The sequence below is a fragment of the Rattus norvegicus genome, chromosome 9 (genome assembly GCF_036323735.1).
Source record: "Rattus norvegicus strain BN/NHsdMcwi chromosome 9, GRCr8, whole genome shotgun sequence".
Lineage (NCBI taxonomy): Eukaryota > Metazoa > Chordata > Mammalia > Rodentia > Muridae > Rattus > Rattus norvegicus.
The window spans coordinates 7503335-7530769 of record NC_086027.1 but is presented as its reverse complement, the minus strand read 5'-3'; the positions used below and the strand labels follow the sequence as shown (position 1 = coordinate 7530769).

At 40.1% G+C, this 27435-nt stretch overlaps 1 protein-coding gene across 3 annotated transcripts in view; it reads left to right on the top strand.

Annotated features, from left to right (window-relative positions):
- The first annotated feature begins 1391 nt into the window (after positions 1 to 1391).
- The window catches only part of Sult1c2al1 (sulfotransferase family 1C member 2A like 1), a 40901-nt gene continuing 14857 nt past the window's right edge, over positions 1392 to 27435 (top strand). Inside the window, exons 1-3 of one of the 3 annotated variants that reach the window (NM_001402471.1) lie at positions 1427 to 1586; positions 25205 to 25382; positions 25735 to 25860. In NM_001402471.1, the coding sequence (NP_001389400.1) occupies positions 25232 to 25382; positions 25735 to 25860 (277 nt within the window). In that variant the 5' untranslated portion in view covers positions 1427 to 1586; positions 25205 to 25231. Of the gene's footprint in view, positions 1587 to 25204; positions 25383 to 25734; positions 25861 to 27435 lie in introns of all 3 variants that reach the window. The other 2 variants (XM_039084413.2, XM_039084412.2) reach the window with 2 other exon arrangements.

Here is a 27435-nt window from a genome sequence, read left to right as displayed (position 1 = left end):
AAGTCATCAAAAAAGATAAGGAAGGACACTTCATATTCATCAAAGAAAAAATACACCAAGATGAACTCTCAATCCTAAATATCTATGCTCCAAATACAAGGGCACCTACATATGTAAAAGAAACCTTACTAAAGCTCAAAACACACATTGCACCTCACACAATAATAGTAGGAGATTTCAAAACCCCACTCTCATCAATGGACAGATCGTGGAAACAGAAATTAAACAGAGACATAGAAAGACTAAGAGAGGTCATGAACCTAATGGATTTAACAGATATTTATAGAACATTCTATCCTAAAGCAAAAGGATATACATCCTTATCAGCACCTCATGATACTTTCTCCAAAATTGACCACATAATTGGTCATAAAACATGCCTCAACAGATACAGAAAGGGGCTTGGAAAGTAAATATGATTGGAAGAGAATATGAAGTTGAAATCATAAAATTGTATTGGTGGCTTTATAAAGCAAGAATTACAATGTTTGCTTTGCTCCACTAATGCCACTGACTCATTAATGATGCATAATGAGTCCCTCTATTCTTAATTGATTGATAAATTATGCAGTCTGGGCTACTTAGTTATAGGAACAGAAGATAAAACTAAGACCCTGCTATATAAAGGGTGCCACCATTGAAGGTTTTCAGGATAACCATGTTTCCCAACCAGTAAGTGCATCTGAATAGACAGAACTAAGGGAGTTGATTGCCCTTTTCCAAATTCTTTTATCTTACCTGTTTCTAGAACTCCATCCATCTCTTAGATGAGCAGGAGTTAGGTGCTATTTCTACTCAGGACTACACATAGCCCAGGAATTTTGAGCTATCTTAAGATTTTCAGAGAAGTAACAAAGTAGATGGCTGTCATTTTTTAATTTATCAGAATATTGTCTAAAAATTTATTTCTTTACACACTCCATGCCTGATAGAGTTCCTAGTGATCAATATCGATGAATGAATGGTAGCAATCACCAGTTACTAGAACAGTATCAGTATTTCTCATTTTTTCGCTTTTATTTTATGAAGAACGATCCTCTGAGGATGTCCCAATCTTTTTATAGAATTCAAAGCCTCCTATTACCTGTCCGTAGAAACTTTTTCTTTCCTTGAACATATTGCCAGAAGCTACTAGTGATCACCAGTGGTCCTCTTAGGTCTCAAAAGACATGAGTACAGTTCACTGTTCTCCCCATGGAGGGAAGTCTTCAAGAAGTATGCTTCAGTCACTTTACACCCACATTGAGAATTAATTCAACCTGTATGCCCTTTTCTCCATAGGACAGAAATCCAAACTTGATTTTGAACCTGCATGTTGCCAATACTAAACTTGTTAATCATAATACAATATGGCAACACTGGTAATTGATTTCAAGAAGAAAGCCAAATCATTCATGCCAATATGTTCTCATGCCTCCAGGATGGGGTCAGAGTGGGTGGATTCCTGTGCTGCCAGTTAACCTTGGATCAGGGAATTCACTAGTCTGAAGGAGGACCTTCGGAAGAGACTGTCAGAAAAGTAAGACGTGCATCTGTTCTGGTTAACATCCATACAGACACACACTGCTTGTGCTTAAACACTAACTGTAAGTAATTAAAGATAGCATATAGCACTGACTTTACTTAGTCCTTTAAATGAAATGGAATTAAACATTGAATAGAAAATATGACATTAGGCTGAAGACATGACTCAGCCATTAAAGGCTAGGCTCACAACCAAAAATATGAGAAAATATGCTACTCATTGTGAAAGATGAGTGGGCTTGTTGGTTCTTTAATAGACAAGAGCAAATTTTAAATGACTTTGGCTAAGAAGAAAAATGTTTTTTAAAAAATATAGTTTAGACTTATTTTCTCTTCTGTTTAAATGTTTTACCTGTGTTCACAGAAAGGAGAACAGGGCAAGGGTCCCCCAAAACAGGACTTACCTATGCTTATGAGCCACTTCGAGTATGAAATAGTTGCATGCAGTGTATGACATCCCCAAAGAGACACCAGGACATAGGACTTTCTACTACAGGGTAATTAATTGGCTTGATGATCTTGTACGGGTCTTATACAGGTAACCACATCTGCTCTGAGTTACTTGATTCTTGCACCAGCTGTGTCATTTCCAGAAGTCAGCATTTTATAGCTGTCCTCTATATCTGCTGGCTCTTACACTCTTTTTCTATTTTGTGAGGTCATTTCCATAGCAACCAGATAGTTCTTCTCTGAACTTGTGCTAAAATTCTGCAGTGAGTCCATCTGATCCTTTGCACTGGTTATTTGGAACATGTTTTATTATTGTTTCAGTCTCATGACTAAGTTATGAATCTGTTTAAATCACTTGTTTTTTATTGGTTTAATCTTGATATGCCAAGTATTTCTAGAAATCCATCTGTTTCTTTCAGACATTTCAGTTCAGTTTCACTAAAATATGTTCTTATAATTTTCTTAATTTCATTTCTATGTTATAATATTTCCTTTTTCATTTCTCATTTTATTAATTTGGGTCTGTAAAAACACACGTTCACTTAGGCCTTCATTCAGGGCTTGTACATGTGTGTTCCTTTTCCTTTGGTTAGATTAACTTATGGTTTCTCAATATTTCTTTTTCCAAAGACCCAAGTTTTTTATTTAATTGATTCTTTATAATTTTTTACTTCCATTTTATTAACTTCTGATCTTATTTTGCTTATATCTTCCAATTTATTCATTGGGGTTTGGTTTATTTTAGTTTTCCAAGGTTTAGGATATATCATTTACTTACTGAGTTTTAGGGCTCTCACTTTCTGTTTGTTTGTTTGTTTATTTGTTTGTTTGATTGATTGATTGATTTTCTAGGCATTCAAGGCTGTAATATTTCATTGTGTTCACACAACGAATACAGAAATTTATTAAAATTTTCTTGTGTTTTGTTAAGCATTTTTTAAATATGTGGTCAATATTGAAGAGTTGTTTATCCTGCTGAGAAGAAAGTATACTTTTAATAATGTTCAGGTAGATGTTCTGTGGCATATTTTTGTCCTTTTTGTCATGATTTCATTTGATTCCAATGTTCCTCTGCTTACTTTGAATTTGGACAACCTCTCAATTTTTGAGAATGGGGTACTAAAGCACCCAGTATTATTGTGGTGGTTATTCGGTGGATTTAGACTTAATAAAGAGCATTTGTTTTATGAAATTGGGCATGCCTGGTTTTATGCATATGTGGTTATATATAGTTACAGATTTTCTTTTCTAGACACCCTGTTACTTGACTTGTCAGAAGTGTACTGAACACTTAGGACTTTCACCCTCTTTCTTCCTTGGTTTCTAACTGTCTGTTTCAACTGTGGCAAGCTGTATACCATTTCTGTTTTCTCATTTACTGGCATCTGGTTGGTGGCCCACAGTTTGTTGTGTGGTAGAGGAAGCAAACAGAGCTGTTGGAGGGGTGAGTGTCACTTTAACTTATCACTATGACCAGGAAAGGATCAGTTGCAAGTAATGCTCACTAAATATATATCCCATGGTGGTAGAGACTGTATTTTTCTCATTTTACAGTCACCCTAAATCAATACCTGTTCAATTAATAAATGACACACTTACTTGGGGGGGAGTCTAAGGTGACACTTTGAGTGTAAAAATAGTTGCAAGCAGTATAGGATATACCCACACAGATACTAAGATACAGGCACTTCTGCTACAGGGCAATTGTGACTTGCAGGTCAACAAAAAAAACCTCCTTTAGAAAAGAGGTGGTAGAAGACATATCAGTCTTGTAGGAATTACAAGCTCAAAGGATGAGTTAAGCTTTAATTTTGTGGCTAAAGCAATTTTGGAAGTTAGAAGATATAACATATGCTCAGTTTGATATGAGGTAGCCAAGGACACCAAGAAATAAAAATTGCATCCATGCAAGTATATCAAGGGATGAGGCAAGTATAAATCAACACACACACAAGATCCTTTTGTTCTGTCCCTTCTGCATGTGTGTGCCCATGAGTATACTCTGAAAAGAAAGAGAAAGAGTCAGAATTTGGAACTATTTAGTCTGTGCGAGGTGGGTATGTCTATCTCTTTGTTTTTAACCTAAAAGTACTAATTGGAGCTAGTTAACAGGCCACACACTTTGTAGATGTAGAAAAGAAGTCTCTAAGAAGGTTCCACTGGATGCCTGAGACCTTGCAGTCAGCTTTTTAGTTTCCCCATTACTGAACCCAAGTATATTTACTTGCCAATACAACAAGACCCAAGGACTAAGCCTAGCTGTTTTGGTAGGAAAAAAAATTCTTTAGTAAGCCAGGAAGACTAAGATAATGGACTTACATTCTGAAATACCTTTTTAACTCACTCAAGTTTTAAGCTTCTTTTCACCATAGGCAAGGCAAAGATGGGAGTTGGTTTACTTAGTGAAACTTGGTGGTTAATAAGTGCCATGTATATCAGCCTCATACAGCTGGTTTGAGTAACTAAAGAAGTTAGTTGCACTCATCCAGGCACAGTCTGTTTTGAGCAAAAGGCATAATGTGGAGGCTTCGAGGGCATGTGAGGTCAATACTGGCAGTGTTCGACTTAGAAATCCATACAGACATCTTTCCAAATTCCATCTCTTTATGGTCCCCCACAAAGACTCCCCTCCTGCCAGCCAAATCGTCTTCTCTGGCTAAGACTACTTCTTTACCACACGAGACTCTCCTTTTTTCTAAGTCTTCGGCCACCACTCAAGCTAGGCCTATAAAAGGGACTGAACCAGGTCTCCTGCTTAGGGAAGTTACTTATATAAGCAAGTAACCATAGCACTGTGGAATAAGATCTGGAAAGTTCTCATGTAAAGTTAAATCCTCTTGCAGCTGAGGGTGGAGGACAGTTATGATTTCAAATCCTATCTGGAGGACAGTGTGAGGACCTGTCTCAGAAAACAAGATGAAAGGTTAACTCTATGGAAAAGACTAGAGATTTTTTCACAAAGGAAGCCACATGGACCTGGCCTCACAGGATGAAAAGGAGCCTGCCTGGGAAAGTCTGTGTGTCTATCTGCCTTATTCTAAAAATAGTAGTGACCATAGCTGGGGCCACCTATAAGTAGAAGCCAAAAGGAGCACTCTTTTTCTCTTATAGCCTGCATGCTGTGGGCTGTCAGATGGCAGGTGTATTTCTACCTGTGTGCTCCTTGACCTTCCATGAGGTTTACCTTCAGAGTTAAATAGTGTCATCATTCTAAGCATTGGATGTACCCAACCTGCCAGGCACTGGCAGTTATTCCCCTGTGATCACTGCTTTTGCTCAGCAGCAGAAGTGAGGTTTGTGCACACATCAACTCCAATTCTGGGAACATACATAAATTTGAGAATCTGATTTCAGCTGGGAGCCTGTGGCTTTTGCATCATTGTAAGATCAAACATTCAGAGACTTCTACCCCCCAACACTGTCAAGACAAGAATTGTGCAACTGGGCAAACCTCTACTATAGAACTATACATTAGCCCCAACCTGACTCACTGTACATACATCCATGGCCTCACCCAGCCCCTCAAATCTACCTTTACACCACACAAAGTCTATTACTGAACTGGTCTCTGTCAACTGAAGATTTTCCACCCTTACTTTCAGGCCATAACTCTAAACCTCCTTAAATCCAGTTTAGGCTGGCTCTGCTTGACATCTGCAGGGTAAAGCATACTCTTTCAGATCCATATCAGCAGCCAATTTATCCATTCCCATTTTACATCCCTATGTTAGCATTTCGCCTAAACTCTGCCCCACAGTTAACTGGCAAAAGCCAAGTGTGCTTGACTCACTATAAAAGTGCTTGTCCTCTCTCTCTCTCTCTCTCTCTCTCTCTCTCTCTCTCTCTCTCTCGCCTTCTGGCTCTCACTTTGTCCTCTAGTCCTGTTCCTCCTTTCTCCCCGTTCCCCTCCCCCGCTCTCTCCACATGCTCATGGCAGGTCTCACCCTCTTCCTATCCCTCCCCCTCTCTCTGCCTTTCTCTGTCTCTACTACCCTTGCAAGTCCCCTCCCAATGCTCTGAATACACTCTATTCTATACTATACCATCCTGTGGCTGGTCCCTCAGAGAAAAGGGGGGTCTTAGAACAGGCCTCTGGAGGCACTCTCTTCCCCACATCTGACTACACATTCACCAAACATATTCCATCTCTCTCTATTTTTATACAACACCCTATATTAAATCTCTAAGCTCTGGCAACTTCCTTACCAAGGTTACATCTTATTCACTTAGATATGTTTGAATATGATTTTTCCTCCCAAACACATGCAAGAACTTGAGCCTCAGAGTCTTAAGTTAATGTGAAAGCATAGAACCTTCATCCTACCCTGTTATTTAGAACTGGGTCTTTTATCTGGGCCCCCTATGCACAGGGTTCCAAGCAAAGGCAGGGCAGGCCCTTCTGGTTGCTGCTCTCACAGAGAGCTGAAACCCAGTTCTGAGAAGTGACCCCAGGCTCAAGACCAGAGGTAAGACCAACATTTCTGCTCCAAGTGAACTGCCTGGTGTCCTCAGGACACACAAAGGCAAAATTCCTCCGGGACCAGGAACTTCTGGTTTCTACCTGGGGTGAACCTGGCAGATCCCAGTCCACAGCTCCCTGCTCCCAAACCTCATGGGAGAGAGAGCTCATCTCCCTGACAGGTGGGCACTCCTGAGACTGCAGGGCAGAAGAATTCGCCAGTACTGCCCACCCTTGCCCACATCCCTGGCCCAAGAGGAAACTATATAGGGCCTCTAGGAACAGGAAGATAGGGGCACCCAAAACAACACTGCAGTCCAGACACTGCCTGGATAAGAACGGACCCTGTCAAACAGCTCCCTGCACCCAAATCCCATGGGAGGGAGAGCTAGACCTTCAGAGGGGCAGACAAGCCTAATAAGCCAGAGGAGACTACTCTCTGCCCACATTTCTGATTCTAGAGGAAAATGCCTAGCACCATCTGGGCCCCCTGTGCACAGGGTCCCAAGCAAAGGCGGGGCAGGCCCTTCTGGTTGCTGCCCTCAAAGAGAGCTGAAACCCGACTCTTACAAGTGACTCCAGAAGGCCTGAGACCAGAGGTAAGTCCAACTTTTCTGCTCCAAGTGAAGTGCCTGGCAGACTCAGGACACATGCCCACAGGAACACCTGAAGACCAGTAGACAGGAACGACTACACGCCTGAAAGCAGAACACTCTGTTCCCAAAGCTGGCTGAAAGAGAACAAGAAAACAGGTCTACAGCACTCCTGACAAACAGGCCTATATGACAGTCTAACCACTGTCAGAAATAGCAGAACAAGGTAACACCAGAGACAACCTGATGGCAAGAAGCAAGGACAGAAAGGCAAGCAACAGAAACCGAGACTACATGGCATCATCAGAGCCCAATTCTCCCACCAAAGCAAACACTGAATATCCAAACACACCAGAAAAGCAAGTTCTAGATTTAAAATCACATTTGATCATGATGATGGAGGACTTCAAGAAAGACATAAAGAACTCGCTTAGAGAAATGCAGGAAAACACAAATGAACAAGCAGAAATCTATAGAGAAGAAATGCAAAAATCCCTGAAAGAATTCCAGGAAAACACAATCAAACAGTTGAAGGAATTAAAAATGGAAATAGAAGCAATCAAGAAAGTACACAAGGAAACAACCCTGGATATACAAAAACCAAAGGAAGAGACAAGGAGCTGTACATACAAGCATCACCAACAGAATACAAGAGATAAAAGAGAGAATCTCAGGAACAGAAGATTCCATAGAAATCATCGACACAACTGTCAAAGATAATGTAATGAAAAAGCTACTGGTTCAAAACATACAGGAAATCCAGGACTCAATGAGAAGATCAAACCTAAGGATAATAGGTCTAGAAGAGAGTGAAGACTCCCAACTCAAAGGACCAGTAAATATCTTCAACAAAATCATAGAAGAAAACTTCCCTAACCTAAAGAAAGAGATGCCCATAAACATACAAGGAGCCTACAGAACTCCAAATACATTGGACCAGAAAAGAAACTACTCCTGTCACATAATAGTCAAAACACCAAATTGACAAAAAAGAATATTAAAAGCAGTAAGGGAAAAAGGTCAAGTAACATATAAAGGCAGACCTATCAAAATTAGACCAGACTTCTCACCAGAGACTATGAAAGCCAGAAGATCCTGGACAGATGTCATACAGAACCTAAGAGAACAGAAATTCCAGCCCAGGTTACTGTATCCAACAAAACTCTCAATTAACATGGATGGAGAAACCAAGATATTCTATGACAAATTTACACAGTATCTTTCTACAAATCCAGCCCTACAAAGGATAATAGATGATAAAGCCCAACATAAGGAGGCAAGCTACAAGCTAGAAAAAGCAAGAAACTAATTGTTTTGCAATAAAACAAAGAGAAGACAAGCAAAAACATAATCTCACATCCAAACACGAATATAACAGGAAGCAGCAATCACTATTCCTTAATATCTCTCAACATCAATGGACTCAATTCCCCAATAAAAAGACACAGATTAACAAACTGGATATGCAATGAGGACCCAACATTTTGCTGCCTACAAGAAACACACCTCAGAGACAAAGACAGACACTACCTCAGAGTAAAGGGATGGAAAACAACTTTCCAAGCAAATGGTCTGAAGAAGCAAGTTGGAGTAGCGATTCTAATATCGAATAAAATCGAATTTCAACTAAAAGTCATCAAAAAAAGATAAGGAAGGACACTTCATATTCATCAAAGGAAAAAATCCACCAAGATGAACTCTCAATCCTAAATATCTATGCTCCAAATACAAGGGCACCTACGTACATAAAAGAAACCTTACTAGAGCTCAAAGAACACATTGCACCTCACACAATAATAGTAGGAGATTTCAATACCCCACTCTCATCAATGGACAGATCATGGAAACAGAAATTAAACAGAGACATAGACAGACTAAAAGAAATCATGAACCAAATGGACTTTTATACCCTAAAAAAAAAGGATATAACCTCTTCTCACCTCCTCATGGTACTTTCTCCAAAATTGACCATATAATCAGACATAAACCAGTCTTCAACAGATACAGAAAGATAGAAATAATCCTATGTGTTCTATCAGATCATAATGGGCTAAACCTGGTCTTCAATAACAATACGGAAAGGATGCCTACATACACATGGAAGTTGGACAATGCTCTATTCAATGATAACCTGGTCAAGAAAGAAATTAAAGACTTTTTAGAATTTAATGAAAATGAAGATAAAACATACCCAAACTTATGGAATACAATGAAAGCTGTGCTAAGAGGAAAACTCATAACTCTGAGTGCCTGCAGAAAGAAACAGGAGAGAGCATATGTCACCAGTTTGACAGCACACTTGAAAGCTCTAGAACAAAAAGAAGCAAACTCTCTCTCTCTCTCTCTCTCTCTCTCTCTCTCTCTCTCTCTCTCTCTCTCTCTCTTTCTCTCCTGGCTTGACACACAAAAAAAAAGAAGCAAACACACGCAGGAGGAATGGAAGGCAGGAAATAATCAAACTCAGAGCTGAAATCAACCAAGTAGAAACAAAAAGGACTATACAAAGAATCAACAGAACCAAAAGTTGGTTCTTTGAGAAAATCAACAAGTTAGATAAGCCCTTAGCCAGGTTAACCAGAGGACACAGAGAGTGTGTCCAAATTAACAAAATCAGAAAAGAAAAGGGAGACATAACAACAGAATCAGAGAAAATAAAAAAAAATCATCAGATCCTACTACAGAAGCCTATATTCAACAAAACTTGCAAATCTGTAGGAAATGGACAATTTCCTAGACAGATAACAGGTACCAAAGTCAAAACAGGAACAAATAAACCAGGTAAATAACCCCATAACTCCTAAAGAAATAGAAGCAGTCATTAAAAGTCTCCCAACCAACAATAGCCCAAGTCCAGATGGGTTCAGTGCAGATTTTTATCAGATCTTCATAGAAGACCTTATACCAATACTATCCAAACTATTGCACAAAATTGAAACAGATGGAGTGCTACCGAATTCCTTCTGTGAAGCCACAATTACTCTTATACCTAAACCACACAAAGATCCAACAAAGAAAGAGAACTTCAGACCAATTTCCCTTATGAATATTGACAGAAAGATACTCAAATTTTGCAAACCGAATCCAAGAGCACAACAAAGCTATCATCCATCATGATCAAGTAGGCTTCATTCCAATGATGCAGGGATGGTTTAATATACAGAAAACCAACAACATAATCCACTATACAAACAAACTGAAAGATAAAGACCACATGATCATTTCATTAGATGCTGAGAAAAGCATCTGACAAAATTCAACACCCCTTCATATTAAAAGTCCTGGAAAGAAGAGGAATTCAAAGCCCATACCTAAACATAGTAAAAAGCCATATACCGCAAAGCAGTAGCTAATATTAAACTAGATGGAGAGAAACTTGAAGCAATCCCACTAAAATCAGGGACTAGACAAGGCTGCCCACTCTCTCCCTACTTATTCAATATAGTTCTTGAAGTTCTAGCCAGAGCAATCAGACAACAAAAGGAGGTCAAGGGGATACAGATCGGAAAAGAAGAAGTCAAAATATCACTATTTGCAGATGATATGATAGTATATTTAAGTGATCCCAAAAGTTCCACCAGAGAACTACTAAACCTGATAAACACCTTCAGCAAAGTGGCTGGGTATAAAATTAACTCAAATAAATCAGTAGCCTTCCACTACACAAAAGTGAAACAAGCCGAGAAAGAAATTAGGGAAACGACACACTTCATAGTAGTCCCAAATAATATAAAATACCTCAGTGTGACTTTAACTAAGCAAGTGAAAGATCTGCATGATAAGAACTTCAAGCCTCTAAAGAAAGAAACTGAAGAAGATCTCAGAAGATAGAAAGATCTCCCATGCTCATGGATTGGCAGGATTAATATAGTAAAAATGGCCATTTTACCAAAAGCGATCTACAGAATCAATGCACTCCCCATCAAAAGACCAATCCAATTCTTCAGAGAGTTAGACAGAACAATTTGCAAATTCAACTATAATAACAAGAAAACCAGGAAAGCTAAAACTCTCCTCAACATTAAAAGGACTTCAGGGGGAATCACTACCCCTGAACTCAAGCAGTATTACAGAGCAATAGTGAGAAAAACTGCATGGTGTTGGTACAAAGACAGATAGTCCAGTGGAATAGAACTGAAGACCCAGAAATGAACCCACACACCTATGGTCACTTGATTTTTGACAAAGGAGCCAAAACCATCCAATGGAAAAAAGATAGCATTTTCAGCAAATGGTGCTGGTTCAACTGGAGGTCAGCATATAGAAGAATGCAGATCGATCAATGCTTATCACCCTGTACAAAGCTTAAGTTCAGGTTGATCAAGGACCTCCACATCAAACCAGATACACTCAAACTAATAGAAGAAAAAGTGGGGAAGCATCTCGAACACATGGGCACTGGAAAAAATTTCCTGAACAAAACACCAATGGCTTATGCTCTAAGAACAAGAATCGACACATGGGATCTCATAAAACTGCAAAGCTTCTGTAAGGCAAAGGACAATGTTGTTAGGACAAAACGGCAACCAACAGATTGGGAAAAGATCTTTACCAACCCTACAACAGATAGAGGCCTTATATCCAAAAGATACAAAGAACTCAAGAAGTTAGACTGCAGGGAGACAAATAACCCTATTAAAAAATGGAGTTCAGAGTTAAACAAAGAATTCACAGCTGAGGAATGTCAAATGGCTGAGAAACACCTAAAGAAATGTTCAACATTTTTAGTCCTAAGGGAAATGCAAATCAAAAGAACCCTGAGATCTCACCTCACACCAGTGAGAATGGCTAAGATCAAAAACTCAGGTGACAACAAATGCTGGCGAGGATGTGGGGAAAGAGGAACACTCCTCCATTGTTGGTGGGATTGCAGACTGGTACAACCATTCTGGAAATCAGTCTGGAAGTTCCTCATAAAATTGGACATTGAACTACCTGAGGACCCAGCTATACCTTTCTTGGGCATATACCCAAAAGATGCCCCAACATATAACAAAGATACATGCTCTACTATGTTCATAGCAGCCTCGTTTATAATAGCCAGAAGCTGGAAAGAACTCAGATGCCCTTCAACAGAGGAATGAATACAGAAATGTGGTATGTCTACACAGTGGAATACCACTCAGCTATCAAAAACAATGACTTTATGAAATTCATAGGCAAATGGCTGGAACTGGAAAATATCATCCTGAGTGAGGTAACCCAATCACAGAAAAACATACAATGGTATGCTCTCATTGATAAGTGCTCGAATTACCCTAAATGTACAGAACACTTGAAACTCAAGAAGGATGACCAAAATGTGAATGTTTCATTCCTCCTTTAAAACAGGAACAAGAATACCCTTGGGAGAGAAAAGGGAGGCAAAGTTTAAAACAGAGGCTGTTCTAAACGCCCATTCAGAGCCTGCCCCACAGGTGGCCCATACATGTACAGCCACCAAACTAGATAAGATGGATGAAGCAAAGAAGTGCAGGCTGACAGGAACCAGATGTAGATCTCTCCTGAGAGACACAGCCAGAATTTGGCAAATACATAGGCGAATGCCAGCAGCAGACCACTGAACTGAGAACGTGACCCCTGTTGAAGGATACAGAGAAAGGACTGAAAGAGCTTGAAGGGGCTTGAGACCCAATATGAACAATGCCAACCAACCAGAGCTTCCAGGGACTACCCAAAGACTGACCCTGGGTTCCAACTGCATAGGTAGCAATGAATAGCCTAGTAAGGGCACCAGTGGAAGGGGAAGCCCTGCGTCCTCCCATGACTGAACCCCCAGTGAACGGGATTGTTGGGAGGACAGTGGTAATGGGGGGAGTGTGAGGGGTTAGGTGGATGTTGACCTAGAAATCACTAAAGGGTATAACAATTGAAATGTAAATAAGAAATACCCAATTTAATAAAATGGAGGAAAAAATAAGTGGGGCTTTTGTAAATGAATGAACTGAAAGAATTAATCCCTTCCTGGTTTTACTAGGAGAAAGAAAGCCTGGCCACAGAGAAAGCAGACACACTCATTCCCATTGTGATATGATGGAGCTTCTGTCTTGCGTACAGCTTTTGGATTTCAAGCTTCCAAAATTAAGGGCTAAATACATGTCATTTTTTTTTTGTTTTAAAATAGAATCTCATTGTGTATTGTACCCTCAAGTTAGTCATTTCCTCTTAAGCTTCCTAAGTGCTAGAATGCAATCATGAACCACTATATCCAGTCTCTTTTCTCTGTAAGTCAGACTTGGTTGTTTCAGAACAATTATCCAAGGCTCATTGATGCAGCCCGCATGTTTCCCTCAACTCAATACACCAACCCCTTCCCACACTACCCTTCAGATTTCACATTCTGTAGTCAGACATCCTGATGCAAAATACTAAAGCAAATACATGCAATAAGATGTTATTATGAGGTATACATCCAAGTTTTAGCCCAAACCAGGAGGGAGCAAAACTCTGCCAAACAATGAAGACATACTCTACATGCTCTCCTCATTAAGTCTCAAAGCTCTGCACAGAGACCACCACTCACCCCAACTGTTGGCAATACTAATTTTATTTCATGAAGCAAGAAACCTGTATGCAGGGATCAGCTACTTACAAAAATGGCGATGACCCCAGGCAAAAGTACGCTAGGAAACTAGGAGAAATTTAGCTATGGTTAGATAATCTAAAATTTCATTGGTAGGTACTGGGGATGTTACATGAGTTGGTGTCTGATTGGCTTGTGTCCAGGTGATCAGTAGACTGTATCCCTCTATCATGAACATTTAACCACAGGATAAGATACTCAGACCATCTGAGACTGCCCAGCACAGATGGTCCATCCTGACATATTTTCCCATTCTTGCGGTTATCCAGGCTGTTCTTTGAATGAGGGACTTTATGGCCCTGTTCCTGGACATGATGTTCTGTACCTAGACTTATTGCCTAGTTTCTGGAACTGGTGACTTAGTGGAATTTTATGGTCAGTTCTTGGAATGGATGACTTTCCTAAGATCCTACGGCCCTAAGGGCAAGCCTGGAGCCCACGTTGTCCTCTCACCCTCACCCAGACATGGCTGTATCAGCCCTTCATTTTAAGAGCAGCCACTATCCTAATTTTTCAAATGAACTTTTACTTTCCTTTGTTGGTACTAGGGAATGAACTCACAGCCTTCAGAGTGCTAGGAAGGTCTTTTTTCTCCCATTGAGCTACACCCCAGCCTTCTTCATTTTCTTTATAATTTATTAAAATCTGTAATAAACATCCTTAGACATAATAGTTTAGGTTGGGTTGTTGATTTTTTTTAGTCTCTACAAATGCGTTCTTTTATGAAAAAAAATTAGACCTGTAAATCCACACCTTTAAACCTTTTTTCTTACCATCTCTGGGAAGGGAATGTATCATGGTCCTGCAGAGTCATGCAGGTTTGGATCCTACTGATTTTACGCTGTCTTGATATTTTATATATTACTATCCTAACACTTCCCAAATATTTTTACTTGGATATAGGTTGAGTGGCAGTGATTTAACAGAACCACTTGATAAGGAAAATATTCATCAAGAAACAAACAATTTCTCATTGTCTTTTCTGTGATTTAATTATTTTTTTTATAAACTTGAGTATTTCTTGTTTACATTTCGAGTGTTATTCCCTTTCCCGGTTTCTGGGCAAACATCCCCCTAACCCCTCCTCCTCCCCCTCTATATGGGTGTTCCCCTCCCCATCCTCCCCCTATTACCGCCCTCCCCCCAACAATGAGGTTCACTCGGGGTTCAGTCTTGGCAGGACCAAGGGCTTCTCCTTCCTCTGGTGCTCTTACTAGGCCATTCATTGCTACCTATGAGGCTGGAGCCCAGGGTCAGTCCATGTATAGTCTTTGGGTAGTGGCTTAGTCCCTGGAAGCTCTGGTTGGTTGGCACTGTTGTTCATATGGGGTCTCAAACCCCTTCAAGCTCTTTCAGTCCTTTCTCTAATTCCTTCAATGGGGGGTCCCGTTCTCAGTTCAGTGGTTTGCTGCTGGCATTCGCCTCTGTATTTGCTGTATTCTTGCTGTGTCTCTCAGGAGAGATCTACATCCGGTTCCTGTTGGCCTGCACTTCTTTGCTTCATCCATCTTGTCTAATTGGGTGGCTGCATATGTATGGGCCACATGTGGGACAGGTCCTGAATGGGTGTTCCTTCTGCCTCTGTTTTAATCTTTGCATCCCTATTCCGTGCCAAGGGTATTCTTGTTCCCCTTCTAAAGAAGGAGTGAAGCATTCACATTTTGATCATCCGTCTTGAGTTTCATGTGTTCTGTGCATCTAGGGCAATTCAAGCATTTGGGCTAATAGCCACTTATCAATGAGTGCATACCATGTGTGTTTTTCTGTGATTGGGTTACCTCACTCAGGATGATATTTTCCAGTTCCCTCCATTTGCCTATGAATTTCATAAAGTCATTGTTTTTGATAGTTGAGTAATATTCCATTGTGTAGATGTACCACAATTTCTGTATCCATTCCTCTGTTGAAGGGCATCTGGGTTCTTTCCAGCTTCTGGCTATTATAAATAAGGCTGCTATGAACTTAGTGGAGCACGTGTCTTTTTTATATGTTGGGGCATCTTTTGGGTATATGCCTAAGAGAGGTATAGCTGGGTACTCAGGTAGTTCAATGTCCAATTTTATGAGGAATCTCCAGACTGATTTCCAGAATGCTTGTACCATTCTGCAATCCCCCCAACAATGGAGGAGTGTTCCTCTTTCCCCACATCCTCGCCAGCATTTGTTGTCACCTGAGTTTTTGATCTTAGCCATTCTCACTGGTGTGAGGTGAAATCTCAGGGTTGTTTTGATTTTCATTTCCCTTAGGACTAAAAATGTTGAACATTTCTTTAGGTGTTTCCCAGCCATTCGACATTCCTCAGCTGTGAATTCTTTGTTTAGCTCTGAACTCCATTTTTTAATATGGTTATTTGACTCCCTGTGGTCTAACTTCTTGAGTTCTTTGTATATTTTGGATATAAGCCCTCTATCAGTTGTAGGATTGGTAAAGATCTTTTCCCAATCTGTTGGCTGCCGTTTTGTCCTAACCACCGTGTCCGTTGCTTTACAGAAGCTTTGCAGTTTTATGAGATCCCATTTGTCGATTCTTGTTCTTAGAGCATAAGCCATTGGTGTTTTGTTCAGGAAATTTTTTCCAGTGCCCATGTGTTCAAATGGCTTCCCCACTTTTTCTTCTATTAGTTTGAGTGTATCTGGTTTGATGTGGAGGTCCTTGATCAACCTGAACTTAAGCTTTGTACAGGGTGATAAGCATGGATCGATCTGCATTCTTCTATATGCTGACCTCCAGTTGAACCAGCACCATTTGCTGAAAATGCTGTCTTTTTTCCATTGGATGGTTTTGGCTCCTTTGTCAAAAATCAAGGGACCATAGGTGTGTGGGTTCATTTCTTGGTCTTCAATTCTATTCCATTGGTCTATCTGTCTGTCTCTGTACCAATACCATGCACTTTTTATCATTATTGCTCTGTAATACTGCTTGAGTTCAGGGATAGTGATTCCCCCTGAAGTCCTTTTATTGTTGAGGATAGTTTTAGCTATACTGAGTTTTTTGTTATTCCAGATGAATTTGTAAATTGTTCTGTCTAAGTCTTTGAAGAATTGGATTGGTATTTTGATGGGGATTGCATTGAATCTGTAGATCACTTTTGGTAAAATGGCCATTTTTACTATATTAATCCTGCCAATCCATGAGCATGGGAGATCTTTCCATCTTCTGAGGTCTTCTTCAATTTCTTTCTTCAGAGGCTTGAAGTTCTTATTGTAGAGATCTTTTACTTGCTTGGTTAAAGTCACTATGAGGTACTTTATATTATTTGGGACTACTGTGAAGGGTGTTGTTTCCCTAATTTCTTTCTCGGCTTGTTTCTTTTTTGTGTAGAGGAAGGCTACTGATTTATTTGAGTTAATTTTATACCCAGCCACTTTGCTGAAGTTGTTTATCAGCTTTAGTAGATCTCTGGTGGAACTCTTGGGATCACTTCAATATATTATCATATCAACTGCAAATAGTGATATTTTGACTTCTTTTTGTGATTTAATTATTAAGAGTACATTTTTATATTCATTAAATGTTGTGAAAATGCATTATAATTACATAATTTAGTATTCTTTTATTATCAAAATAGTTCTATAAATTCATATGGACTTCTAATATGATTTGGTCAATTGATAAATGAAACTCAGGACAAATGATTAATTCCGTTTATTTTCTAATGTTCAATAAACACTTAATTTCTGAGCTTAAGTAGATTATCCTAGTCTATAGATTTTAAACAATTTCCCACAGTTCTGGTGCAAAAATTCCAGATCAAGGAGTCAGCCAGTATGATTTCTCAAGTCATTTTTTTCTGCTCACAGAGACCATCTTTTACTATTTCCACACATGTTGTTTCCTTTGAACATACCCTGGTATTTCTCTGTGGGTCTAAATAACTTTTAGAAGAAACTCAGTATGATAGAAATAGAGCTTCATCTCAACTTAATCACATCTTCAGGACCCTGTCTCAAACTGTCACATTCTAAGGTATGAAGATTAGATCTCAACACAGAAAGTTACCAGGGCCCTGTACCAAACTGTCACATTACTTTTTTTTTGTATTTTTATTAGTTACATTTCAAATGTTACCACCTTTTCGGGTTTCCTGTCCACAAACCTCTATCCCATATTCCCCCTTCTTCTATGAGGGTGTTTCCCCCCAACCAACCACCCTTTCCCACCTCCCTGCCCTGATATTTCCCTACACTGTGGGGTCCAGCCTTGGCAGGATCAAGGACTTCTTCTCCCATCGGTGCCCAACAAGGCTATCTTCTGCTACATAAGCAGCTGAAGCAATGGATCTCTCCACGTGTTTTCTTTGGATCGTGGTTTAGTCCCTGGGAGCTCTGGTTGGTTGCTCTTATGGGGTTTAGCTCCTTAAATTCTTTCTCTAACTCCTCCATTGGAGACCTTATTCTCAGTCCAATGTTTGGCTGTGAGCATCTCACTCTGTATTTGTCATGCTCTGACAGAGCCTCTCAGGAGACAGCTATATCAGGCTCCTGTCAGCATGCACTTCTTGGCATCATCAATATTGTCTGGGTTTGGTGGCTGTATGTATATGGGTTGGATCCCTAGATGGGGCAGGCTCTGAACAGTCATTCCTTAAGTCTCTGCTCCAAACTTTTTCTCCATATCTCCTCCTATGAATATTTTCTTCCCCTTTTAAGAAGGACTGAAGCATCCATATTTTGGTCATCCTTCTTCTCAAGCTTTGTGTGGTGTAATGTATGGAGACTAGAGCTCAATATATAAAGTTGCCAGAACCTTGCCTCAGTCACACTCTAGTTAGAAGAAGAGGAAGGAATAGGGGAAGGATTCATATGAGGAGGTTCTTGGAAGAGAGGGTGGCAGATATTGGGATGTAAATGGAATATATAAATTTAATAAAAAGAACAATGGGAATCTTTCACTGCAATAAGTCTAGTTTTACAAATGAACAAGGATAATTCTAAAAGTGAAGGAAGCATTAACTAATTTAAAAATTTAATAAAACTACTGTTACCAGAAGAAAAAACAAGGTATGGATATTAGAACTCAACATATAAAGTTGCCAGGACCCTGTCTCAAGAGGCCATATTTTAAAGTAAGGAGATTAGAACTCAATGTGGGAATGTGAAGGCACATGATTCAATCCATCATATCCAAAAATGTGTTTTCAATACAAGTTTATGCAAATACTTTTCTATTGCTCCCGAACTTATCAATTTAAAATGACACAAGCAAGATGTGGTAGTACCAGTCTGTACTCACATTATTTTAGAGGCAGAGGCAGAATGATACTGTAAGTTTGTGGCCAGGATGGTAGACATTGTAATACATATCTGTTTTCCCCTGTGTAGAGTTTATTAACTCAAAGATTTTTCATTATTTTTATTTTATATTGTGTGTCAGCTTAGTTCTGTTTCTGCCTTTAGGATATCCAAGCACCATTGTGGAGTGGGCAGGACAGGAAGGAATGAAGTTTATCCAGGTGAATGGATTCCACAGGATCTAGGCCAGCAGGAGTGCCAGGAATAAATGCCCTTCTCTCAAAATGATTTACAGTGTAACAGTTTCATCTTATTTGTGGTAATAAGTGATATCTAAACCTTTAGGATTAGGTAGGGAGTTTCAGGTGCTTGTACATTATTGGCTGATACTGAGGTTTGAGGAATATGCATTTGCATGCAAAGAAATTCCATGTGCTTGCTGGACATGTACTTATTTTTTTTTTATTAACTTGAGTATTTCTTATATACATTTCGAGTGTTATTCCCTTTCCCGGTTTCCGGGCAAACATCCCCCTCCCCCCTCCCCTTCCTTATGGGTGTTCCCCTCCCAACCCTCCCCCCATTGCCGCCCTCCCCCCATAGACTAGTTCACTGGGGGTTCAGTCTTAGCAGGACCCAGGGCTTCCCCTTCCACTGGTGCTCTTACTAGGATATTCATTGCTACCTATGGGGTCAGAGTCCAGGGTCAGTCCATGTAAAGTCTTTAGGTAGTGGCTTAGTCCCTGGAAGCTCTGGTTGCTTGGCATTGTTGTACTTTTGGGGTCTCGAGCCCCTTCAAGCTCTTCCAGTTCTTTCTCTGATTCCTTCAACAGGGGACCTATTCTCAGTTCAGTGGTTTGCTGCTGGCATTCGCCTCTGTATTTGCTGTATTCTGGCTGTGTCTCTCAGGAGCGATCTACATCCGGCTCCTGTCAGTCTGCACTTCTTTGCTTCATCCATCTTGTCTAATTGGGTGGCTGTATATGTATGGGCCACATGTGGGGCAGGCTCTGAATGGGTGTTCCTTCAGTCTCTGTTTTAATCTTTGCCTCTCCCTTCCCTGCCAAGGGTATTCTTTTTCCTCATTTAAAGAAGGAGTGAAGCATTCACATTTTGATCATCCATCTTGAGTTTCGTTTGTTCTAGGGATCTAGGGTAATTCAAGCATTTGGGCTAATAGCCACTTATCAATGAGTGCATACCATGTATGTCTTTCTGTGATTGGGTTAGCTCACTCAGGATGATATTTTCCAGTTCCAACCATTTGCCTACGAATTTCATAAACTCGTTGTTTTTGATAGCTGAGTAATATTCCATTGTGTAGATGTACCACATTTTCTGTATCCATTCCTCTGTTGAAGGGCATCTGGGTTCTTTCCATTTTCTGGCTATTATAAATAAGGCTGCGATGAACATAGTGGAGCACGTGTCTCTTTTATATGTTGAGGCATCCTTTGGGTATATGCCCAAGAGAGGTATAGCTGGATCCTCAGGCAGTTCAATGTCCAATTTTCTGAGGAACCTCCAGACTGATTTCCAGAATGGTTTTACCAGTCTGCAATCCCACCAACAATGGAGGAGTGCTCCTCTTTCTCCACATCCTCGCCAGCATCTGCTGTCACCTGAGTTTTTGATCTTAGCCATTCTCACTGGTGTGAGGTGAAATCTCAGGGTTGTTTTGATTTGCATTTCCCTTATGACTAAAGATGTTGAACATTTCTTTAGGTGTTTCTCAGCCATTCGGCATTCCTCAGCTGTGAATTCTTTGTTTAGCTCTGAACCCCATTTTTTAATAGGGTTATTTGTTTCCCTGCGGTCTAACTTCTTGAGTTCTTTGTATATTTTGGATATAAGGCCTCTATCTGTTGTAGGGTTGGTAAAGATCTTTTCCCAATCTGTTGGTTGCCGTTTTGTCCTAACCACCGTGTCCTTTGCCTTACAGAAGCTTTGCAGTTTTATGAGATCCCATTTGTCGATTCTTGATCTTAGAGCATAAGCCATTGGTGTTTTGTTCAGGAAATTTTTTCCAGTGCCTATGTGTTCCAGATGCTTCCCTAGTTTTTCTTCTATTAGTTTGAGAGTGTCTGGTTTGATGTGGAGGTCCTTGATCCACTTGGACTTAAGCTTTTGGACATGTACTTATATAGAGAGAATGTTTAACCTGTAATCTGGCAATTGATGTACACGAGTACCTCAATGCTGACAGAGGTGGGCATTATAAGGAATATATGCATAGGGCATGTAGGCCAAGAGGAAAGAAGAAAACATTCCTTCTTCTGCTGGTCGCAGGATGAGATTTTCAGGGTTTAGCAAGCTCACTCTTTCTCTGGATTGGCTCTCCCAGTTACATTACATGGCTTTCCAGACCCAACAGTTTGATATTTTGAAATACAGTCAGACTGTAACCCAGAATGGCCTCAAACTCACAGTCTTCCTGCCTAGATTCACTCACATTGCTTGCTATTGCATCCTGGTTATCACTTTAATTCTTGTAGGTCAGACATCTGAATAGATCACAGACCCTGGGTAAAATCAAGATGCAGAGTTGCACTCCTGGAGACTCTGAGAAAGCATATCTGCTCAGCATATTTGCTGGAGAGCAGCCTTCATTTCTGTTGTACAGGTGAAGGACACTTGCTGCCTCCTGTTTATCCTCAGCTTCTAAAGGCCTTGATCTCAACAGGCCACAGGAACCTCAGAGCAGCCAGGGACAGGATCCTTCCAGTTTCCATCTCCCTCTGGGAGATAACAGAGTGTCATAATTCTCCACACCCAAATCCTGCCCAAAACAGCTGGCCCCCGAGAAGTGCTGATACACACAAGGTCACAGGTGAGACTACCACTCTTTTTTCAATAGCTGGTCAAAGAGGGACCTGAAAAGGCCCACAAAGTACAGGAACTGCTTAGCAGCATGGAACAGAATCCTTCCAGTTTCTATCTGTGCCCCCAAGATAACCATGTACCACAGCTCTCACTACCCAAATTCCACCCAAAGAGAGCTGATCTCTCAAAGGCTCTGACACACCTAAGATCACAGGCTCATAGGCTCACAGACTCACAGGAGGAACAAGCTCCAGTCAGAGGCAGCAAGACCAGTTAACACCAGAGATAAACAGATAGCAGGAGGCAAGCTCAAGAACCTAAAAGAAAAACGAAGGCAGCTTGGCATCATAAGAACCCAGTTCTCGCAACATAGGAAGCCCTGGATACCCCAACGCATCGGAAAAGCAAGATTCAGATAGAAAAATCACATGTCATGATGCTGATAGAGGACTTAAGAAGGACGTAAATAACTCCTTTAAAGAAATACAGGACAACACAGGAAAAAAACATAGAAGCCTTTGAAGAAGAAACACAAAAATCACTTAAAGAAATATTCAGGAAATCCAGGAAGAAAATGAAAAGACCAAACCTAAGGATAATAGATATAGAGGAGAGTGAAGATTCCCAACTGAAAAGGACAGTAAATATCTTCAAGAAAATTATAGAAGAAAAATTCCATAACCTGACAAAAGAGATACCCATAAACGTAAAAGAAGCTTACAAAACCCAAATAGATTGGACCAGAAAAGAAATTCTTCTTGTCACATAATAGTCAAAACACCAAATGTACAAAACAGGAAAAGAAAAAAACAAAACATATAAAGGCAGACCTATAAGAAATAACACAAGACTTCTCAACAGATACTCTAAAATCTAGAAGATCCTGGGCAGATGTCATACAGAACCTAAGAGAACACAAATGCCAGCCCAGGCTACTATACTCAGGAAAACACTCAATTACCATAGCTTAACAAACAAAGATATTCCATGACATAACCAAATTTATACAATATACTTCCACAAATCCAGTCCTACACAGGATAATAGATGGAAAACGCCAACACAAAAAGGGGAACTACACCCTAGAAAAAGCACAAAAGTAATTTTCTTTCAACAAACCCAAAGGAAGATAACCACACAACAAAATAACAGAATAGCTAATAACAAAAATAACAAAAAGCAGTTTCCACCTGTATCTGGAGCTAACCTGGTCCCACAACTCTCTGTACCCAGATCTCATGGGAGAGAAAGCTGGACTCTCACAAGTGCAGACAATCCTGAGAGCACAGGGGAGACCACCATTTCATATGAAGGGACTCATGGCTCCAGCCGCATATGTAGCAGAGAGATGGCCTTATCTGTTTCTGTGAAGGCTGGATACCCACATGTAGGGGAATGCAAGGATGGTGAGGTGGGAGTAAGTGTGTGAATGGGGAAGCACCCCTACAGAAGCAGGGAGATGGGATGAGATAAGGTGTTTGCAGAGAAGAAACCAGGAAAGGGGATAACATTTGAAATGTAAATAATTAAAATATCCAATTTAAAAAAAAATTTTAAGAGGTCTTGAGCTCTATTCCCATTTGTCTCTGAGCTGGTAATGGTGACAAAGTCATTGCTGTATTCTGAGGGTCCCCATGTCTTACAACAATGTTCTATTAGATATTAGAATGAGAATATATATGGGAACTGTTATATTACATACCAAAATTTACATTTGGAAAGGACACAAATACATCAAGTAATAATAATTGCTATGTGATACAGTTTTCTTTGTATCATATGCACATCATATGCATATATGTATTGTATGCATATGGCTTATTGCAGTCACTTCTTATATTTCATTGCATACCTACAACTTAAAATGAGTCAGATCTTAAAGAAGTATAATGACATTTGTAGATAGATATTAGCTGAATTCCTGAGCAACCCATTCATTTAGTGTTTTCCAAGACTTCCCATATTTAGAAGTATGATAATTACTACTTATGCTAAAATTGTGATGTGAATTAAAATGGAAAGAAGAATTGAGGGAAGAATCTAACATTGAAGGTCTGTTAGAAGTTTCAGTGCTCCAAACCAAGCAAGGTAGCTTACACTGTCACTTCAGCACCCAGAAGATTGATGCAGGAGGATTGTGAATTCAGGACTAGTTTGGGCTACACGGTGATCTATGGGTTATCCTGGGATATGTAGAGAGACCCTACCCACTCCCAGCCCGGAAAGAAAAGGAAGAGGAGATGACAATACTCTGTTTTCCTCTGCTGAAGCTGATTACACCATGTCTCAGAGTTTCATGAGAAGTTCACCCTCTCTGCCTATAACTAGAGCTCCTCCTTTATTTGAAATGCTTTCAAGAAGAATTCAGTTTTCATTTTCTTAAAAACACTGCTTCCATTCTAGAGAACTCTGCTTTCTCTGGGAATCCATCATCCTGATAGTTGGTCTGGCCAGCCTGTGTACATTTTCCCTCTCTTTCTCTCACTGGACTGACTGAGCTATTCTCCTTACTCAATTTCCAGCAACTGTTATTGTTAAAATTTCCATAAAGATCCTTCTCACCTAATGTTCTGTGGCTTGAGTTAGGTAAAAATTAAAAACAAATAATTTATAATAAAAGTACTCAGCAAATCACTGAACATTACCTTGTGATCTCTCTGAGCAGCAGTAGTAGATGTTGTCTGGAACTGCAGTAACCACTCACTGTTGAGGAATAGAGGCTCACTCCTCCTACCCTCCTATTTGGAAATTTACTAGTTTCTAGGTATAGCCATCATCAACAACCTGTATAAAAATGTGTTTATCTCTGAAAAAAGTCAAAGTAGACTGTAAACATATGAAAAGATATTCACCATTAGTCATAAAGGAAAAGCAAAACAAATCTATTAGGATGGATATTTATGCCAGATACATTACATGCCAGTGACAATTAGGGATTACTATACACTGCTAGTAGATCTCTTAAATAATATAGCCACTGTAGAACAGTGCTACGACAACTTCTCAAAAATGTAAACCCATCATCTTGCATGTCTATTCTGAGTTATGAACCCAAAATATGAATATGGTAGCTGAGATATTTGTGTACTGTGTTTATAGTGCAATAGTTGATAGGGCACACCAAGTGCCCATGGACAAGGAAATGGATAAACAAATCACAGTACAAGCAGGCATGCAATAAAAGTCTGCATTAATTAGGAAGAAAATCCGATGGCATGCCACAACACAGCTGATCCTTAAGAATATTCAACTACATAAAACAAACCACTCAGAGAAGGACAAAGAGAATTTTCTTCTCTAATGCAACTAGCGTTCAAAGAGATAGAAAGCAAAATATTGGTAGTCAAGGACCAGGAAACAGAGCTTTAGAGTTAAGGGAAAGTAAAAAGTTTTCAGGAATGGAAGGCGATAGATGGTGAGCATCCAACAGTGGGGATGTTAATAACTCCATTGGGCCACTCACTAAGGATAATTAGGAGTCATTTTCCTGTCATGCATGCATTATCACAGTATCTAAATTTTTCATTCTGTTCTCTTCTCACAGCAACTGGACCCTCCACCCTTAGACATCATGGCCCTGGCCCCAGAATTGAACAAACAAACAAAACTGAAAGAGGTAGCAGGGATCCCACTGCAGGCTCCAACTGTCGACAACTGTAGACAAATTCAGATGTTCAATACCAAGCCAGATGACTTCTTTATTTGTACTTACCCTAAATCAGGTAACCTGGTAGAGTAATAGCCCCAGCTTCATCCTCTGAACTAGCTGAACTCCTCACCTCAGTTAGAACTCCCTGCAATGAGAACCTGCCCCTTTTTGTCCCATGATGAGCGCCACCTCAAATGTCTTTAACTATGGGTTTTTTGAAGCTTGTTCAACTCTGCATTTTTCTTGGGAAGAGTTGAGATTTGTCTTTGATGATCCACCTTTCACAGTGATCCAAAGTCTTCCTTCCATAGCTAACAGGATCCTGAGTGAAAGGTGAAGCTAACATCTCCATCCACACTCCTTTATCAATATTCTTGAAGAATAATAAATAGATTTCTGACTCTTAATCTCTCCTGTCTTCTCAGGGACAAAATGGATTCAAGAAATAGTAGACATGATTGATCAGAATGGGGATATAAAGAAGTGCCAACGAGCCATCAATCAACACCGCCCCCCTTATATTGAGTGGGCACGGCCACCCCAGCCATCAGGTAAGAAACCCTGATTCCCTCCGAGCTCCTCTCCTGACTTATCTCTATACTTGTCTCTTCATCTCCTCTTCCTCCTCCTCCTTCTCTTCTTCCTCTTCTTCTTCCTCCTCCTCTTCCCTATCTCTCTCTCCTTCCAATCCTCCTTCTTTGTTTTTTATGAAACAAGATTTTTCTATATGGATCTGGCTGTCCTGGTACTCATTGTACAGACTAGTTAGAATTTACCTGCCTCAGCTTTCTAAGGGTTGGGTTAAAGGCATGTGATACTCTTTCCAGATCCATCTCTTCTTTTTCTATTTCCACCAAATAATGAGGAAATATGTACATGAATATGAAGTTCTGCCTTATTTTCTCATTATAATTTTGATCTAGTCATGTATAACTGTAGAACACAAGAAGGTACAAAACTTTACTCAGCAGCAGTTTCTACCTTCCTACCCCTCTGCTTTCAGTATTCTATCCTATTATACCAAGGACTTTCTGGACAGTGTCTAATATAATAACACACACACACACACACACACACACACACACACACACACACACACCACAAATATGAGGAGGCAATTACTTGTGCTCAGTTGAAAAGTTATTTTTTTCACATAAAGTTAACCAGATGATTATTTTGTTTCATAAAATGAGGAAAAGTTCACAAAACACACACACACACACACACACACACACACACACACACACACACACACACACAAACAGAAGACAGAAACTAGGATGGGAGACCTATCTTCCTAATTTATCACATTGCAGAGTGGGTTAACAGAAATTTTGGAACCCTAGCAACTGCTGATGTGAGGGAACATCAGGGCCATTCTCAATGGGAAAGTCACTGGCAGGCTCTGATAAATTCTTCCAAATGTCTCCAGACAGGAAGCTCCCAGTAAGATATACTTAGGAACTGTTAACCCATGCTAGGGGATGTCTTCACGTTAGGATATTCTTTCTGCCTGTCCAGCTCTCTTATCTCTAGAAGTCCCTCACTGTGTATGTGGCCACTTGCTATGTAGTCCCATGCCTGGTCTAGCCAGGCTGTGACACCTCTGTAGGGTGTCTACCCCAGCACAGAATATCCTGACTGTGATTTTGGGCAGTGTAATCTTCCCAATTATCTTTGTTAACCTTCCTTCATAGGATTTGTTTCCTTATTTCCCTTGGACTGACTTAGAGAATTTTCTTCCCATAATAGCTTAATTTCTAGATCAATTGGATATTGTGATATGAAGCCTATGCAGGTAATGAAGACTATACAGATAATGAGAGGACAGAGTATGTTTTCTCACTCTCAAGGAACATTATTTTTATGTATCACGGCCAAGGAAGGCACAGAGAAATTTCTCACATACTCAGTAGATAGAGTTTTATTCTCCCATCCATTTCTTAAGATGCCAAATGTTTCATCTTCCAGACAAAGCAGATTTATGCTCTGTGCTCTAACCTTCTGAAGGCCAGAATTATCAGCCTCATCTACATAGGGGTCACTAAGCACAGCTGCTGTGACCAGAGAGGGCAGCTGTCAGCACAGCCTTTTGTTTTTTTCTGTCTTACAATGCCTCTGCACTC